This window comes from Colletotrichum godetiae (assembly GCF_030913485.1).
Source record: "Colletotrichum godetiae strain CBS 193.32 chromosome Unknown BDP55scaffold_11, whole genome shotgun sequence".
In the NCBI taxonomy this organism is placed as follows: Eukaryota; Fungi; Ascomycota; class Sordariomycetes; order Glomerellales; family Glomerellaceae; genus Colletotrichum; species Colletotrichum godetiae.
The window spans coordinates 200,867-219,552 of record NW_026851259.1 but is presented as its reverse complement, the minus strand read 5'-3'; the positions used below and the strand labels follow the sequence as shown (position 1 = coordinate 219,552).

At 53.9% G+C, this 18,686-nt stretch overlaps 5 protein-coding genes across 5 annotated transcripts; 3 read left to right on the top strand and 2 right to left on the bottom strand.

Annotated features, from left to right (window-relative positions):
- Window positions 1-323: 323 nt before the first annotated feature.
- Window positions 324-2,133, bottom strand: BDP55DRAFT_605969 (major facilitator superfamily domain-containing protein; the record flags this gene model as incomplete). Its single annotated transcript, XM_060571112.1, has 5 exons — window positions 2,008-2,133; window positions 1,890-1,946; window positions 1,487-1,848; window positions 1,167-1,427; window positions 324-1,094 (listed from the first exon to the last, which is right to left on the bottom strand). Exons 1-5 carry the CDS (start codon window positions 2,093-2,095, stop codon window positions 324-326), a joined length of 1,539 nt encoding a protein of 512 aa, XP_060432162.1. The 5' UTR covers window positions 2,096-2,133.
- Window positions 2,134-2,459: 326 nt separating this feature from the next.
- On the top strand, window positions 2,460-5,476 carry BDP55DRAFT_713298 (major facilitator superfamily domain-containing protein). Its single transcript, XM_060578236.1, has 5 exons — window positions 2,460-2,581; window positions 2,636-2,696; window positions 2,851-3,450; window positions 3,590-4,049; window positions 4,207-5,476. Exons 1-5 carry the CDS (start codon window positions 2,554-2,556, stop codon window positions 5,035-5,037), a joined length of 1,980 nt encoding a protein of 659 aa, XP_060432161.1. The 5' UTR covers window positions 2,460-2,553; the 3' UTR covers window positions 5,038-5,476.
- Window positions 5,477-6,158: 682 nt separating this feature from the next.
- BDP55DRAFT_692163 (SPX domain-containing protein) lies at window positions 6,159-13,084 on the top strand (the record flags this gene model as incomplete). Its single annotated transcript, XM_060577074.1, has 9 exons — window positions 6,159-6,241; window positions 6,315-7,482; window positions 7,534-7,878; window positions 7,941-8,718; window positions 9,540-9,623; window positions 9,711-9,797; window positions 9,859-12,285; window positions 12,338-12,446; window positions 12,499-13,084. The coding sequence occupies 9 exons, from the start codon at window positions 6,159-6,161 to the stop codon at window positions 13,082-13,084; spliced, it is 5,667 nt and encodes a 1,888-aa protein (XP_060432160.1).
- Window positions 13,085-13,321: 237 nt separating this feature from the next.
- BDP55DRAFT_629572 (uncharacterized protein) lies at window positions 13,322-13,657 on the bottom strand (the record flags this gene model as incomplete). Its single annotated transcript, XM_060572039.1, has 1 exon — window positions 13,322-13,657. One exon carries the CDS (start codon window positions 13,655-13,657, stop codon window positions 13,322-13,324), a length of 336 nt encoding a protein of 111 aa, XP_060432159.1.
- A 1,284-nt stretch (window positions 13,658-14,941) lies between these two features.
- Window positions 14,942-17,575, top strand: BDP55DRAFT_547371 (HbrB-like-domain-containing protein; the record flags this gene model as incomplete). Its single annotated transcript, XM_060568733.1, has 2 exons — window positions 14,942-15,248; window positions 15,294-17,575. 2 exons carry the CDS (start codon window positions 14,942-14,944, stop codon window positions 17,573-17,575), a joined length of 2,589 nt encoding a protein of 862 aa, XP_060432158.1.
- Between the last annotated feature and the right edge of the window lie 1,111 nt (window positions 17,576-18,686).

Sequence of the window (18,686 nt, the reverse complement as noted above, 5' to 3'; positions counted from 1 at the left end):
CCAATCATAGTAGTCTTGTTTGTTTCTTCGCGGTTATTCTACTTGTGCAATATTCATTCTGTGACTCTCATCGTCGCTGGTCAATGCAGTAGTAGTAAGGGGGTTGCTCTACTATCAGGATTCCCATTCTACCTAGAGATATCATATTTACAGTGCCCCTGAGCAGGTACTACTCGAAGCTTCAAGCAAGAATTTGAAGCACTACTGCTAAATGCAGATCACTGAAGCACGCTCCAAATATGTACACGAACTATCAAGTATCTATGCCAGAGAAGCCGGTGTTTTGCAACCCTCCTCTGCCTAGTCATATCGAGGACGTGTGTTCACTGCGTCATCTGAGCACACAGTCTTCTCACTTTCTTCCCTTTGAAGAACAGTATAACTCCTAGCAAGCAGAACGCCGCACTCACAGCCGCATATATACCAAACGTTTTGACAGGCCCAATGTTGGCAATATACGTCGTCGTGTGCTTGCTCAGCCCAAAGCCAACTAGCCCACGCGTCACCGGCAGCGCAACGAGAATGGCGCCCGCGAAGCTCGGGTGGCTGTCGATAAGATACGCCGTCCCGACCGTGCTGACGCCCATCAACACAATGAGGTATCCGTCGACGACGGAGACGATGGCCATCCAGTGATACTGCTCCGGGTTCTTCAGCACGTACCCGTACAGGACCGTCAGGACCAGAGCCGTCACCATGGGGAGGATCCACGCGATGAGTCTCTTCTCCGGCTCGTGAACGCCGTGGTTGCGACGCGCGGAGGAGCGGATGACGTAGTCGCTCAGCCACCCAATGAGCGGCACGCAGAGCAGCGCGATGAAGACTTGGCCCAACTGGATGAGGGACACCGACGTGTTGGCCCAGTTGTAGGGGGGTTTGACGAGGACTTCTGCGTACGTCATTTGGATCGAGACGTCAATGCCTTGGAAGAGGCCGTTGTTGATGGCGACCCAGAGGACGTGTGGGAAGAGAAAGACTTGGCCGATTTGCTTTAGGCAGAGCCAGCAGCGGGACCAGGTGGGTTTGTACACAAAGATGCGCAAGTTCGAGGTGAAAGTCCGTTCCTTGTAGTGTTCCAAGTCGGCGGCGGGCCTCTCGTCTACTGTTGCGTATTTTGGTCCGGGAGAACGGCTTCTGGTGATGGTTTTGGGGCCGGTGGTCTGTACTGCTGGTAAGAGGTTGCTCCTGTCGGTAGGGTGGCTTCCCATGAAAGCCTCGATGGGACGGTCGTAGGCGGTCTCGGGGACGAAGAAGAAGGTGAGAATCATGGATAGGCCCGAGAGGCCTGCGAAGAGCCAGTACCACGATCTCCAGCCTAGGGCATCGGCCATGTAGGAGGATGCGATTACCAGACTGGAGTTGAGAAGGACCTCGGCAGAGGCGTATATCTGGAAGACGCGTGCCCGCTGATGAAGGAAGTAGATATCCTGAAGCGATCCGGAGTCAGAAAGTATCACAAGGGACTGAACGTAGAAGGAGCTCGTACCTGCATAATAAGCAGAGCCAAAGCTTGACACTGAGCTGCAGCAAACGCTGCGACCATGCGCCCACCTAGATGCCAGTAGTAATTGCGGTTCGTTGCGCAGAGGACAGCGGCGAGGAAGAGCAGCACGTTGGATGCCAAGATGACGGGGCGACGGCCAACGGCTACGGCGATTGGCATCGACACGAGGTTTCCGAGACCAAGGAAGAGGTTCGGAAACGTGAAAAGATTTGAGATCTGATCCGGCGTGATTCCATCACGTTGGTAGTCGGGCATGATGAACACGATGAGAGCAGATAATGCGGTGATGAGGCATAGACCGGATATTGCGTCTGCGGGTTTCTCGTGTAAGCCAAGTGATTTCGCTCACATTAACGATTCCCGGTTGAAATTCATGATGACTTACACAGGACAATGATGCCTACGATGAGTTGTTTGTGCCATTTTGGTAGGTTTAGAGGATCTACATTTTTGTGTGAGTCTACTGGTAATGAAGCAAGATAGGAAGCAGATCATCGCCATACCTCTGGGGTCCGCGCTCGGCGTGGGAATGAGAACCACTTGGCCTCCTACGGTGAGAGTTGCTGTCCCGTCAAAGAATCTAGGCCGCATCTCGTCCAACTGTGGCGTACTCGTGACGTTGTGTCCCTCGTTGCTCTTTTCACAATTCTTTTCCACGTCCACATCCCCAACAGGCGGCTCAGCCGAGTCTGACACCTTCTCTAGGCCGTCCATCTTTGGCAAGAGTCCGAGGGGAGAGCCCGGGCCAGCACTATAACTGAAGTGGATCACTTGATTTCCGCTTTAGGAAGAAGGCCGAGATCCACCCGGAAACTATTCTGAGGTTGTCGCAACGTCGTTCTAAGAGAGTGTCGAGCTGTTTAGGTGTTGAGTACGCACAAGCCATTCTGTTTCTCCTTGTGACGGAGGATCGTGCCATCTTTATTGTCTCATTCTGTGAATCTCAAGTACAACTGCCGCTGCACCTTTCCTATCCCCCGCATCAGGGTTGCTCTCATCGTCTGAAAGAAACCCGCCGTTTCTGAGGGGTTCAGTCTGACGTTCCGTCCATGAGTGAGAGATCCAAGTCTAGTGAAAGTATGTACGGCGTAGTCAGCCAAAGTATGAATGCGCGCTATACAACCTTTACAGTCGAGGCAGCGGAACATCGCTTAATTCTGCGGTTACACGATGTCCAGGACATGGTCTCCAGGTTTGTATTACTATCCGACATGTGAAGTGCAAAACGCAACTGTTGGCTGGCTTATGCAATGTCACACTGCTAGAATGAGATCACCTTACAAGCTAGTATTTAAAGTTCGTACGCAACACTGACGGGGCCAATCTGATACGCTTCTGATGGCCAGGGTCCTCCATGAAGCCGAGCAGTCCGGACTTCTTTCAGACTCTCAGCGAGATGGGATTTTCCCTACTTACCATCCTCCTTTCCGATGTTCTGACATACGGCATAGAGGAGACAAAGGAAGAGAAACACGATACGTCGTTACCGCTGAGTTCTGCCGCATACAAGATTTGGCCGAACCCAGTTTGCATACTTTCCAGACCAAACCATCGCCGATTGTCAAAAAGGAAAGATTAGCAAGCTCTAGCGACACTGACGGTACGGCTCTACGTCACGTCCGAACGCCCTCCTACCCCCAAAAAGAAATGCCGTCAAACCAGCTCGGCGCCGGACAAGGCCCGCAACCTGCCGAAAAACAACCCGTCGAGAGTTCAGAATGGCGGTCTTCGGACGACAAAACCCCACAGGAAGTTACCTGCTTCTTAACGGGAGGAGAAGGCGACGAGGATGAGGACGGGGATGCGGATGCGGAAGCAACTGCCGATCGACGCCTCGCGCCAGAAACATCCCAACTGGAGAAACGTGAACCCTTCGACCCGGTCTTGTGGTCGTCTAGGAAGAAGTGGACGCATGTCTTGGTGGTAGCGTTCATCACCTGCGTCACGTAAGTGGCTAACCTACCTCCCACATGGTTAACATGCAGCGGCGCAACTCTGGGAAGAAAGCTTCTGCGCCGCTACCGCGATAAAAAACTAAAGACTTCAACGCTAACGACAACCGCGCGTTTTTTTACCTACCAACAGACCCCTAGCTTCTGCAGTCTATACCCCCGCGTTGGACCAGGTGATTGGCGACTTCAAGATTGAAGACAACCCCACGCTAGCGGACCTGACAGTCTCGGCCTACGTCCTCGGCTTCTCCGCCGGACCGCTGCTCCTCGCGCCGCTGAGCGAGACGTTTGGCAAGAAGCCCGTATATCAGGTCTGCAATGTGGTCCTGCTCGTGTGTAATTTGGCTTGCATGGCTGCGCCGTCGGCCGAGTGGCTCATTGTCTTTCGTTTTTTGGCTGGGTGCGCCGGCGCGAGCCCGATTACGCAGGGTACCGGGACGGCGACGGATGTCATGACCAAGGAGAAGCGTGCGCGCGCCATGTCGGTTATGGCGTTTGGGAGTGTTTGTAGTCCTGCGGTTGGGTCAGCCCTCGGGGGCGCGATTGCCCAGGCTTGGGGATGGAGAGGGTGCTTTGGCTTCCTTGCTGTGATGGTAAGCTATCTTCCTTCTTTGCTTCTGCAGTCTTTGTGATCATCATTTCATGAAGCAAGATGATGGCCTGAAGAGACCTTGACAAGAACTGAGGGTTGGGGTTTCCAACCACGACGACCTGTTTGACTCCCGAGTGGCATGCTGACAAGTGAGACAGGGCTTGATCAGCACTCTTCTGACCTATCAGTTCATGTGCGAGACATATCTCCCGGTACTTCGGCGAAAGCACGCTGTGTTGGTTGGTATTGATGACCTCGAGATGGAACTGAGCGATGAGAAAGCCGTGGCTCCAAAACAATCTCTCAGAAAGCTGCTCAGCAAGGCTGCGATCCGCCCATTCTCTCTCATCTTCCAGCCGAGCATCCTGCCGGCCATCTTGGTAACATCGTTCTTCTACGGTCTCCAAGTGTGGCTGTACATCGACGTTCCGATGACATACAAGGCAGTGTACTACTTCAACACCGCAGAAGCAGGCCTAGCATTCGCGGGCATGGGCGTTGGCATGTTCACCGGCCTTCTCATCTTTGGGTTCCTCACCGACGTCGTCGTGAAGAGGCTGGCGCATAACGGAGAAAGGCTGCCCGAGCACCGGCTCCCACTTCTCAACCTAGCAGCCATCCTTGTTGTGGTCGGTCTGATCATCTACAACTTGGCTGCGAGGCCCGGGGTATCCTACCTGGTGCCCCTGCTTGGAAACTACCTTATTGGCAGTGGATTGTTTGCCATCACTGTGAGTTCCCATATCTTACTCCCAGTACTCTCCGTAGAGAGTCAGATATTGGACCGGAGACCGAGCATCGGGGGCACGGAAACCGAGGCCACATGCGAGGAGACCCAAACGACGACTGACTTGAGACTCGTTGTAGATGACTTCGGCTGTGTACATCATCGACCTGTCACCGCAGCACGCTGTTGCGTCGAGCGCGTCGCTTGCACTTTTACGATACCCCTCTGGAGCGTTGTTTCCCCTTTTAGAGCATGCTTTTGAATCTCTCACCAGCAACAGTAGCGCCAAGTGGCTCATCACGGCGGCATCTATCTCTACCATCCCACTTGTGGTTTGGCTCCAGTACAACTGCGAGCGCTTCCGTGCGAGACTCCGGGATTCGTTGTGAGAAGCGGTGTATCACTGATACTTGTTGAGTCTGTACCATTTGACAAATGATACCCTTGCCCAAGTTTTTCGTGTTTAGAAGTCTGGATAGACAGATGTTTTGTTTGATAGAAGATTCTTGTAAAAGATAGACGTGCATTTAGACTTGGTTAGACTTTGAGATTCGAAACATACTTTATGGATGTTGGAAATACAGGAAGGTAGATAAGAAAGCAAATGCGCAGAAATGAACAAATCGCATTCCACTTTCACGGACCAAAGATCAACGATGAAGGGATGTTGAGAGTCAGGTCAGGTAGTTGGAAGGTTACTTGGTGAAGGTTGGATAGGAGCACGGTTATGGCCCTATCTCCATCATATGCATAGAAGCATATGCGAGTCACGTCACTGCCTTACATAAGCCATGGCGCAAACCTGGAGCCATCTGTCTGCTCCATCCGAGCGGCGAGGAACCAATGGCATCGACACTATTCGTTTAGGAGATGGCAGACCGTGGAACTGGATTACGCTAATCCCAAATGAAACCAATTATATCGTCACGCGGCTCGCACATCAAGCTGGGAAATAGGTCGACCAACGCTTTCCCCACGTGTTGCAGCCACCAGGAAATCGCGGGATGCTATCCAAGTAGCTTAAACACCATTTCGACCCTTTGAAACAGCTTCGCGATACCGATACACTTTGCCCGATAAGAAAGTCGCACGCGACCCTCTGCCACCATACCGCCCCCAGCAGATCTCCGCAATCCCTCCTCTACCCACCAAGCAGGCACTGCAAGCCCACAAGTCCTAATTGACCTCGATAAACCTTCTACAGGCCTTCGGGAACGGGGAGGGAGCTCCACCAACAGCAGCAACTCCACCGTTGCTCAGGCCGAGAGCTACGAGCTTACCGACTACAAAAACATCACCGCGCAGAAGACCGCAAAGGACCTCGAAGCCCGACGAGAAGAGAAGAAACTTTGGAAGAGAAGGTGGCTCGACGAGCAGGACGATATGAAGTTCTCACACAGCATTCAGTTCAATGCTGTTCCGGACTGGAGCAGTCATTACATTGCCTACAGCAACCTGAAGAAGCTGTGAGTGCCCAATGCCTCCTCTGGCCGTGCCATGTCGTCAGGATCTAGGCCACTAACTAATCTTGCATTGTAGGATCTACCAACTCGAGAAGACAGTCCACCAAACCTCTGCAGGTGACGCCGAATCAAGACCTCTTATCCGCAACGAAGAACCCGAAGATGTCTTTAGCCGTGCGCTTGGCGTAGAATTGGAGAAGATTTGCTCCTTCTACGTATCCAAAGAGGGCGAGCTTCTCGACGAGGTGAACCAATTGTTGGGAGACGTTGGCAACCATTCTTCAGAGGACGATGAAAACGATGGCGAACCCAGACGATCATTCGGCAGCGCCTCCCGGCCGGGACTATCCGTCAACGGCAGGAGAACTTCCGTTTCGATCGATGGCAACATGGAGGACAGTGACGACGACGAGGATGATGATGAGACCACCGGCTTGACCAAGAGTCGCTCTAGTCTTGGGGGTGGCAGACGCAAGACCGCCCCGAATCTTGGGCATTCGGTTACTGATATGACCGCCTCAACCGAGTTGACGCTGGGAAGATCACTGCGGCGGTACAGCACGGCGAACGACGAGATGCCGGATCAGACCTTCCTTTACTCCTCAGGCATCATGCTCAAGAAGCGCATAATTAGCCTCTACGTCTCGCTCTGCGAGCTCAAGTCGTACGTTCAACTCAACCGGACGGGTTTCAGAAAGGTCTTGAAGAAATTCGACAAGATTCTTGACAAGGAGCTGCGGGTCAAGTACATGACCGCCAACATCGATTCCGCATACCCTTTCAAGCCGGAGAATATCAAGAGTATCGAGGAGAATATCTCCAAGATGGAGAAGGCGTACGCAGAGATTGTGACTCAGGGCGACGAGGGACTTGCCAAGCGCGACCTGAGATCTCACCTCCGCGAACACGTCGTGTGGGAGCGCAACACTGTCTGGCGAGACATGATTGGCATGGAGCGTCGCGCTGAGGCTGCGAGCTTGGGCAGAGGGCTTCTGGGAAGGGATGGGGCGACGGGATCCAGGCGACTCCAGGGTGATGATGAGCTTGCCCCAGTCACCAAGGAGGTGGTTACTCCCGTGGGCCGTTTTGTTGTGCCGACGTGGGTTGCCAACACGCCTCTGCTCACCCTCCTGATCGCTGTCGGCGTTTTCCTCCTTCTTCTTTTCCTCCCCATCATGGAGAAGCCCGAGCAACAGAACTGCTTGGCGTTGCTCGTGTTTGTCAGCATCCTTTGGGCTACAGAGGTGAGTTTTCTCTGGATTAAATGCAAGTGATCGATGCTAACCTTAAGGCAGGCCATTCCGTTGTTCGTTACGTCGCTAATGATACCCTTCCTCTGCGTCGTTTTGACTGTCGTTCGCTCTGAAGACAAGCCCTACAGGAGGCTTGATGCCAAGGCCACCACAGCCTACATCTTCTCGGCCATGTGGACACCCGTCATCATGCTTCTTCTTGGTGGCTTCACCCTGGCTGCGGCTCTGTCCAAGTGCAAGATTGACAAGCGGCTCGCGACGTTTGTCCTTAGCAAGGCTGGAACCACTCCGCGCACCGTACTCATTGCCAACATGCTCGTTGCAGCATTTGCTAGCATGTTGATCAGCAACGTCGCTGCGCCGGTTCTTTGCTTTTCTATCATCGAGGTCAGTTGTCTCCCACCCCCTACCTCCTTCCTGTTGGGAATCACCACTGACTTGTGCTGCAGCCCATGTTGCGAACCCTGCCCTCAGAGTCAAACATGTCCAAGGCTGTCATCATGGGAATCGCGCTCGCCTCCAACATCGGCGGCATGCTTTCTCCCATTGCTTCGCCTCAGAATGTTGTCGCCATTGGTATCATGAAGCCTGCGCCTACCTGGATCCAGTGGTTCTTCATTGTCATCCCTGTCGGTATCGTCTCGCTGCTTCTCATCTGGATCTTGCTGTTGATCACGTTTCAACCGAGCAAGGGAACCACAATTGCTCCGATCCGCCCTGTAAAGGAGAAGTTCACAGGCATCCAATGGTTTGTATCCATCGTCACGCTCATCACCATCGGTTTGTGGTGCGGTAGCCACCAAATGGAGTCCATCTTTGGTGACATGGGTGTCATTGCCATTATCCCCATTGTCCTCTTCTTTGGCATTGGTATCTTGACCAAGGAAGACTTCAACAACTTCCCGTGGACCATCATCATTCTGGCTGCCGGAGGTTTGTCCCTGGGCAAGGCTGTCAAATCATCTGGTCTTTTGCACACAGTTGCTGGCGTCGTTACCAAGGAGGTCGAGGGTATGAGTCTCTACGTCGTCCTTGTTGTCTTCTCAGCTCTTATCCTCGTCATCGCCACTTTCATCAGCCACACAGTCGCAGCTTTGATTATCCTGCCGTTGGTGTTTGATGTTGGCTCCAACATGGACGAACCCCACCCGAACCTGTTGGTCATGGGTGGTGTTTTGATGTGCAGTGCCGCTATGGGTTTGCCAACGAGTGGTTTCCCCAACATGAGTAAGTTTCTTCAGAATTCCCAGTATCGGCAGACTACTGACCAACGATCCAGCTGCCATTATGAAGGAAGACCCGACGGGCCAGAGATACCTCCAAGTGAAACATTTCATCAGCCGAGGTGTGCCCAGCAGTATTCTCACACTGGTTGTCGTCGTGTCATTGGGATATGGCCTGATGAGGGTCGCTGGGCTAGACTAAGGTCTATACGTGGCCGCTACGTACATGCATTTGGTCATTGGTACTTCTTTCGTATGCTTGAAAGAAAAGACAAAAATGCTGGACTGCGTTTCCTTCGATTTGTTTGAAAAAGGGCGTAAACCCAAAGGATCTCCAAAGGGAAGCCTTCGGTAGGAACATAGACACCGGTTCACATATTACACTTGGCTTTTCCCTGGGTTTTTGGTTGATAGTTTTATTGTTTTCTTATCGTATGTAGACTGGAGTAAGCGATAGAATGGTACTGCGACGCGTTTACTACAGGCAAGGGTCCAGATAACGTTGCAGGTCTCGGTTGAATATCTCAACTTCAACTGAAATTGACATCTCAGTGGAAAGGTGTGACGTTCTGACGTAGTAGACAAGATGAAATGATGTTGAAAGTAAGCTTCTATGCATGTGACGCCAATATGCTCTGTGAACCCCGGCAAGCCCTCCAGCCAATCACACTCCGTAAACAGCACAGGTTGAAGGAGGTGGAGTCGGGTTGCTCCAAGTGGAAGGGTGGTAGCAGCGCTAGTCCGGATTGGGCAGAGAAAGAGGTCATCGGCTCCCTTGTGGAGACTTCGCCCTGACGTACCGCCAGACGGCGCACTTTCGCCCAGCCATACCCGAACCGATACCTGGAGCTCAACAATATCTCGCTCACACACGCGCGCGCCGTCATGATCGCATCTTGACGCTCTACTGTGACAAACTCGACGCTCCACTATACGAAACACCCTTCTGATGAGGGTATAGCAAACACACAACATATCCGCTCGGTGAGCTGGCAGTCGCCATGCTTTCGGCATTCACAGCTCGGCCGATCATAGAGCTAAAGCAACGGGATAAGTCTAAGATTGAGACAATCCTCGCGCATGGTGCGCTCCTCCCAAGTCGCATACTCTCAATGAGGCAGCCTCATCTAATGAATTGACGTAGGCGATCGTGTTTTCGTAGGCCTCAACAGCGGAGCTCTTCGCATCTACCGCCTCAACGAGCTGCCGCCTCCGTCGCCGACCCAGGCCAATGGCTCCTCTCAACCCGTTACGGCGAGTCCACAAGACGCAACCGAAACCACCCCGACGACTGAACAGCTGAAGAAACCTACGGACCTGCTGCGCGAGGTAGAAAAGTTCTCCAACAGGGCGATTGAGCAGCTCGCTGTCATTAAAGAAGCCAACACTCTCGTGTCGTTGTCAAACTACTACGTATCCCTCCACGACCTCGGAACCTATGAACCCCTGGAGACTCTATCGCGGACGAAGAACGCCACCTGCTTTGCTGTCACATCCAACATCGTGAAAGATGCAGCGACCGGAATACCAGAGATTATAAGCCGCTTGGCGGTGGCTGTCCGCCGTCGATTATTGCTATGGAGCTGGCACGAAAGCGAGTTGAGCGCCGATGTTGGGGAAGTCACACTACCGGAATCCATACGAACCGTCACATGGGCCAGTGCGACAAAGATTGTATGCGGAATGAACGCGGGATACGTTTTGGTTGACGTAGTTACCCACGAGGTCGAGGATATCAACAGTCCAGGCTCCGCGGCATCAGGCGGGCAGGCTAGTCGTTTCGGAGCGGTGAGCAGCGCTGGAATGGGCTATATGGGCCTCGGAGGATACATGCCTAAGCCGCTCGCTGCGAAGCTGGCTGAGGGCGAGCTTCTGTTGGCCAAAGACATCAACTCCATGTTCATTACGGACGAAGGAAAGCCGGTCGAAAAACGACAAATTCCGTGGCAAGCGGCTCCTGAGCAGATTGGCTACTCGTACCCATACATCCTGGCATTGCAAGCTCCGTCAAAAGGCTCGCTTGAAGTCAGAAACCCAGAGACGTTGCACTTGTTGCAAACCATGCCCCTTCCAGGCGCAGCGCAACTTCACTTCCCGCCACCTAATGTTAGTCTTGCACACGCGGGTAAGGGATTCCACATTTCCAGCGACCGATGTGTTTGGAAAATGGGGGCTACCGACTACGATTCGCAAATCGACGAGCTGGTGGAAAAGGGCAAATACGACGAGGCTGTCAGCATCCTTGATATGCTAGAGGACGCTCTCCTCCGGAATAAGAAAGAGACTCTCCGAGAGGTCAAAATGCTCAAGGCTGAAACGCTGTTCAAGCAAAAGAAGTTTTACGACTCCATGGACCTCTTCAACGAGGACGATGTTCATGCACCGCCAGAGCGAGTTCTGAAGCTTTTCCCGCCTTCTATCGCCGGGGAAATGTCCGGTTGGGCGCATGGAGTGCAACCGGACGAATCTGGTAGCGATGAGAAGGAGGGTGAGGAGGAACCTCAGAAGAAAACAAATGGGGATAAGCCCAAGGAAGATGCAGCGGGAACCCCCGCGTCCCCTGCGAAAGGAGGCGTAGGCTTTGCCAAGTTATTTATGGGCTCTCGAAAACCGGTGCAACCAGATGCCGCCTCGATCATATCCAAGAAAGACACGATAGATGTCGAAGAGACTGGAAGCATCAAAAGCAAGCCTGCCGAAAACCAGCCGCTTGATGGCGAGGAGCTCTTGGCTGCTGTCACATCACTTGCTGGTTATCTTGTCGGGACAAGGACGCGTTTGCAAAGGGTCATCGACCCGAGTACTGGCAAGCTGAAGCGGACAGATACGAATGGCTCCAACGAAGAGACGATGAAGAGCTTTATGTCAGGCTCGCACGACGATGAGTCGGGGAGTCAACTCGAGGGAGAGATCCGAAGGACGTCGCGAATTGTCGATACCGCTTTATTCCGGACTTACATGATGACGAGGCCTGCTCTAGCTGGGCCCCTCTTCCGCCTCCCGAACTTTTGCGATCCAGACGTCGTCAACGAAGCACTGCTTTCACACAGCCGATATAACGAGTTGGTGGACTTCTTCAGCGGAAAGAAGCTTCACTCACAAGCGCTTGAGCTTCTCAAGCGCTTTGGAACTGCCGAGAAACCCGACGAGGCTGCACCCGGCCTGCATGGGCCTCAAAGGACAGTCATCTATCTTCAGACACTGCCGCCGTCTGAGATTGATCTCATCCTGCAATATTCAGAGTGGACCCTGAGAGCGGATCCAAAGCTGGCCATGGAAGTGTTTATCGCCGACTCTGAAAACGCCGAGACGTTACCTCGTGGCCGAATCGCTCGCTTCCTAGGTGGAATCGATCCAGGACTGGAGGTGCAGTACCTAGAGCACATCATCTCCGAGCTTGACGAGTCGACTCCGGACTTCCACAACCGTCTGGTCGAGCTCTTCATCAAGCATTTGAAGGAGAAGAAACGGAGCGATGAATGGGATGCAGAGATGGATCGTTTCGTGCAATTCCTCAAGACCAGCAGCCAGTACAGTCTTAGCAAGGCGTTCAGCCTCATTCCACGCGACGGTAAGTTGATGCCCCTCGATGGCTTATACCAACAGTAACTGACATGGCGAAGATCCTGCTTTCTACGAAGCTCAAGCCATAGTGTTGAGCAACATGGGCTCGCACAAGCAGGCGCTGGAGATTTACGTCTTCAAGATGAAGAATTACGCGAAAGCCGAAGAGTGAGTTTCGAACCTATAGTGGAACGTCATGGTAGCTAATTTCATTTTTCAGGTATTGTAATATCGTTCACAAGTCCCGAGACTCTAGGCCTTCGTCTCCAGACCAGTCACGACGTCCATCATCGGCAGATGATCCCGAGGACTCGGTTCCATCCATCTACCATACCCTTCTTTCGCTATACCTGACCCCACCGCCACCACATAAACCAGCACATGACCCGGCTCTCGAGCTACTGTCGAGGCACGGATCGCGTCTACCGGCAGCATCGACTCTTTCTCTGATTCCCGACGACCTTCCTGTTCGCGATCTCGAGTCCTACTTCCGAGGCAGAATTCGGTCTGCTAACAGCGTCGTGAACGAGTCGCGCATCGTAGCTCGGCTGAGAGACACGGAGCTGGTGTCGACGCAAGCGCTCCTGCTCCTTGGCGACGGCATACCTGGCGGACAGGGAGGGCGCAACAGAAGGGTGACAATCACTGAAGAGCGGTTATGTGGCGCTTGCCACAAGAGGTTGGGGCGAAGCGTGGTGTCGGTTCTTCCGGACAACAATGTGGTCCATTATGCTTGTTTCAACAAGGCAACGTCGCAGCGACCGCAAAGCTCTCGGGCAGGAAACTGGGCTCGAAGGTTTTCGTGATCGAGGGGGGTTTAAGAAACTGGCGTGCGCGTAGGCGGTAGTCTGGGGGCGTGTTGGTGTCGTTGCTTGTGTTTTTTTTTTGTTCTTGGTACATATTGGTACTCGCATAGCCTGGGTTTTTGAGAGCGGCAGCATGATACAGCAATACCCCGTATATAGGTGGCAAAGAATGTACGATTGGCGCCGTGAAAGAAACAAGAACTTTTTTTTCTTAATCTCCCGCCTTGATATGTCGCTTCAGTCGTCCGAGGGGGTTGCCTCCTCGCCGTAATTCTCCTCCTCGAGTGCCTCGTCGACGGCAGATTTGTGTGCGGCGGCGCCGTTGTTGGCGATTGCGGCCTCCTTGGCCTTGTCCTCTTCCATGCGGGCGGTGAGTTCCTTGTTGATGTGCTCCTGGGCGGCGTTGACGGACTTGCGCAGGGCGTTGAGGTAGGCGGACTTGTCGCCGGGGCCGGAGGATGGCGGGGCAGGGAGGGATTCGGAGAAGGTGAAGGGTTCGTTTGCGGGGGATTGGTAGGTTGCTGAGAATTGGAGGGCCGGAGGAGCGGCGGCGGTGCTGTTTGTGTCTGTCATGGTTCTTTTGTGGGAGAGATCTTTGGTCGGGAAGGGTTGGGTTTGTGGCGCGTTCAGTGTAAGGTAGCGGAAGTGGTTGCGATGTATTGATTTAGATGTGATTTAGGTGAGGCAGAACCGAAAGAAAAAAAAAGGTATGACGAAAATTGAGCGGTGCGGCTCGTTGGGGGTTGGCTTGGAAATGCACAACTGCCCCTCCCTCCCTCCATCCATTCCAGCTGGTCCCAAATCCAATGTTCCGCTGAAGATGGAACCTGGAACAACTGCGGGGTTGATTACACTAAGCCAGCCCCCCCCCCAAGCCCATGGATGCGCCGCCCAGGTCGTGCCAGGGTCGCAACCCGCGGCGCGTCAGGGGGGATGGATCATGGCAGGACTATTAGGTGGGGGCAGAAGAAAAGGACTCAGGCACAGGGCAGTAATTAATTACGCTGGCTCGCTGCACAATGTGTTGGATAAGATACCTTGTTCTACTACAGAGTAGGCATCGTTCCTTGGTTCTGGCGGGCAGGGTAAGGTAGCATGGTCATCTGTTACATGGTGAAATCTGACGGGAGCTGACCCGGATTTGGTCCGCGGGGCTCGTTGGTTGGATGCACAGCAGTTGGGGGGATTTGCTCACCGCAAGCGAAGACGGCCGCCCGTTGCCCGCTTCCTCAGCAACGAGAGTCGATAATAGGTATTGCCCTGGTCCAGGGTCATGGCAAGCGATGGATGGACTGATACGGATAGACAGCCAGGTATAATTACGTGCAGGGCAAGCCGCAAGGTATCCGTGAGATGCAATGGGACCCATTCCCGTGTACGGAGTACCTGAGGGACATTGCCAAGGTAGATTGCCTACTGGATCGCAAGCCCGTAATACGGAGCACAGAGGGCATTGATGCTGATCTTTGTCCCTTGTCTACCTCACACTTCGGCTCTGTGAGGGTGAGGCGCAATCCACTCCTCGCGCTTTCTCATAACCACGCCTATTTCCTCCCTCACCTCGTATTCCCCCGGCCTTTCTTACATCACCACCCTTTTCTTTCAGCTTTCCAGGTTTCCTCGATCCTCAAGCATCACCACCACCACCACCACCACCACCACAACCATCCTCACCCTTTTGAGGTGCTCTTGATTACCCGACCGGACGAACAACCTTTTCGTACTGCCCTTGCCCTCGCCAATCATTTCACTTTGACAAACCGATCCAAACAGAACAAACCTTCAAGAATCCTCCACCCGATCTTCGAATCGTCCGAAAAATCCAAGATGTAACAGAACCCTAACACATCCACGACAATGCAACCAGCACGACCCCCGCCGCCCCGAGCGCCGGGCAGCTTCAGCCCTCTGCCGGGCTCGACAGCTTCTACCGCACCGCACCCGCAACGTCCACGACCGCCCGCCCGCGCCGAGTCGTCATCGAGCGAAGAGAACCTCGCTATTCACTTCGTCAAGCCCCGATCACACGCTCCGAGCGCGCCCACCGCCCCTTCCACCAGCACCCCGATCTATGCTCAGTTTACCGCCCAGGCCAACTCGAGCACCGCCAGCCTGCAAAACTTCTCGCGCCCGACTGCTCACCGGTCGGGAACTACGCCCGGAGGTCCAGTAGGCCCTGTCTCGGGAGGAGGAGGAGGAGGAGGAGGAGGAAACGATCTGAGCGCGAGTGTGAGCGCTGCCGCTGCTGCCCGCACCGCGAGCCCTCTGACCAAGGGACACTCGAGGAAGCACAGTCAGACGCCCGGCCTGTTCGACTCAACGCTGCCCTCGACGAGCCTCTCGAACCTGTCTCAGGTGGGCATGTCACACCCATCTGCCAACTCATCTTCAACACTTCAGCACCAGCAACAGCACCCGAGCCCTGCTCTCTCTGCGAGCCACATCGCGGCGCAGGCAGCCTTCCAACATCAGAACACTCAACAACACCAGCAGCTTCAGCACGCCCGACAGCGATCGCAGACCGTCCCGAACCCGGCCAACGGAGACGCTGAGAGCGCAAGGAGGGGGAGCAGCGGAAAGGGCCCACTCAGCCCGCCTATGCTAAGCCTGACCGAGGCAAGCGGTCCACGAGAGAGCGGCTTTGGAACTCAGGGATACCACAACGGCCTACTTGGAAGCCATTCCGCCGCCGCGACCACGGCAGCCAACGCAGCCAACGCAGCAGCCAACGCAGCGTTCCCGCGATCAGGGCAGACATCGCCTGGCTTGCCCCAGTCGCAGCATCCGCAGCAAAAGCAACAGCACAGTCCTATCAACCCTACGCCGCAGCTCATTCCAGACCCGAAGCCGGTGAAGCCAGAAAAGTCAAAGGTCAAACTCTTCTCCCGTCCGGTCAAGATCGGCACCAAGGGCGACCCTAAAGACAAACCCCTCCCTAGCCCGAGCAAGATCGGCAGCGCGCTCGCATCATTACAGCGCGGGAATTTCAGCACGAGTAGTCTCATCGATACCAGCGGTCAATCTATATACAATCTTACCAACGCATCCTCCGCAACCATCAGAGCAGTGCCTGAGACGCCCACCATGGAGAAGGAGGGCAAGGAAAAGGAAAAGAAGCATCATTTTTTGTCGCGCCAGAAGCACAAGCTCAAGGATGACTACCATCTACCACTGTCTTCCGCATCGAGCAATTCGAAACCGACAGACCCCAGCGCCCCCTCGAGTTTGTACAGTTTCAACTTACCCCCTAGTCCGGCCCCGACTGCAACGTCGTTTGGCAAGGGACGAAGGGACAAAAAGACTGAAAAAGAGAGCAGCAACCTCGGCGTCGAGTCGAGCTCTCTCCCGTCGGAATGGCCAGGTCCAAGCAGCCTGCCGACTTTGACGCACCAGTCGTCGTATCTCTCCGAACCCATCGACGCAGGTAAATACGGCCTTAACAGCATGGCGCTCGACGATGCATGGCCTTATCTGAAAGCCAAGATGCTCGTTATTTTTGAAGGCGAAGATTTGCGACAGCCCGTGGAGGATTTCAATAGGCTGGTGACATTGCACATTCAGTACTGCATCCAGCGCATGTCACCCAATATTATTCTTGAGGATTTGCGCGAGCTCTTGTCGACCGGCTTTGCCTCCCTGGACCACACTCTCCGGCGCACGCAGGAGGATAAAGTCATTCCGGCTCTCGTTGAGATGTGGCTCATCACCTATACTTCGATTCTGCCCTACATGCAGGCTGTATTCCTCCCCTTGGACCTGGAGTTCTCTGGCTGCGGCGTTCTCATGAACCCGGACCAAGCCCGTCAGTTCTGGGGCGGCGTCAAATCACAGTCCTCCGACAGCGGTCCGTACGTCAGTCCCGCATCCGCAGTGCTAGATGTGCGACGCATCGTACTTACGGCCTTCCGTGACATTGTCATACTCCCCCGCTACGACTCCCTTAAAGCCATCTTCTCTCGACTGTCTCTCGAATTTCTTCCGTCTTCCTTCGCCTCCCTAGCCCTCGCATCTCCGCTACCGGATCCGGCGCTCTCATCGAGCCCCGCGGATGCAATCAGTATGATGCGACCCGGCACAGCCATGAGCCTCGATCCGTCCGTGGCGAGCTACAACTCCAACGCGACGACGCTGCTGGGCGACGGAAGCGCGGGAGGGGGCGGACGCAGCCGTGCCATCAGCAACGTCAGCTATGCCAGCGGCGGGAGCGACGGCCAGATGCGCCCGTTTACGCGCGAGCAGAACGTCGAGGACTCGAAGCAGGTCACCGAGATGGTGGGACGTATGTTGCAGTGCATGAGCATACTCGCCAGCATCGGGGGCGTGACGGGCGACGGCGGCGACGAGGGGAACAGAAGGATGGAGGAGCTGTGTCGACTGCTCAAGCTGAATTGGCTTGGTAGGGGTCGGACGGGCAGGAATAGGAGGGGTATTGTGGGTGGGAGGAGGAGGGAGATACCTGAGTCTATCAGGGAAGGGTTGCGTGTCGTCTAAGGGGGCGGCCGTGATGGTCTGGCTTTGGTGCTTTTTCCGTCCCGAAGGGCCGAAGGGAAGGCGTTTATTTTGGGACCAAGTTTCGGGGTGGATGTGGGTGGGATTTTGGACGTTCTTTTTTTTTTTCTTTTGACGAGGTGAATAACGCGGTGAAATGGCTACGGCTTCCGTGATGGCGTTTGTTTCTCTGGGATTGGGCTGTTTTGGGGGGTTCCTTGTTACTCGTACGGAACGGGCGGCAGCTGGATGGCTCTTCTTGTTGTTACATGAGAAAGAAGCAAAAAAGTTACCAATGAAAGAGAGATGATGATGTTGATTATGGTGTTTGTGGTTCGTGATGAAGGTTAGGTTGAATATGACATTGCTAGATGTGTATTTATATGGATGATCAGCCCATGTAACTTATGCCGTGGTGCTTGACTATGGCGTTTCGGTGAATCCCTTCGTCGGAGCCTAGGTATCTTGTGTACCTGCATTACGCTGGGCGCTTCAGATGGTCTGAATCCCATGATTTCTTTTACTTTTTTGGTGATAGCATGTGCGTCAGACTCGGAGGTTTCCAGGCAATACCGGTAAGTAGGTGTTGAATCATACGTCGCCGGGCCTGGAATTTGTCCACGATCTTCTGTTGAACCAGTTCTGAAGTTCTTTTCTTTGGATTGACATCACTTGATGGCGTTGACCGCGAGTTAGGAGCATCGTGTGAGTTCCGTTTAGTTAGATCGTGTATTTTGTACCGTGTTATTGCCCATGGAAGCCATAATCCCGGCAAAGTCGGTGTTTCGCGCTTGCAAAAGCCGTAAACCTCCACCGTATGGTTTACGTTGGACGTCATATTCAATATTTTGCGCCTGTCCAGCCGGATCAAGACACCCCCGCATGTCACCATCTTCAAATTACCGGCATGTCATGTTCACGAGTCACAGGAAGGAAAAAAGTGATAGCGTGGTTTGCGGAGAAAAGTTTGTCATTTTATTTGGATTTCTGCGTCTCGTTGCGTGCAAAAGGACGCCCGATTTCACAGACTACTCAAGTCCCCCTGTACTCGAAAAGCTCGCCAGAAGCGCCCTATTCTGGAAATCCTGTTAGCTTGCGTTCAAGCAAAAGTAGA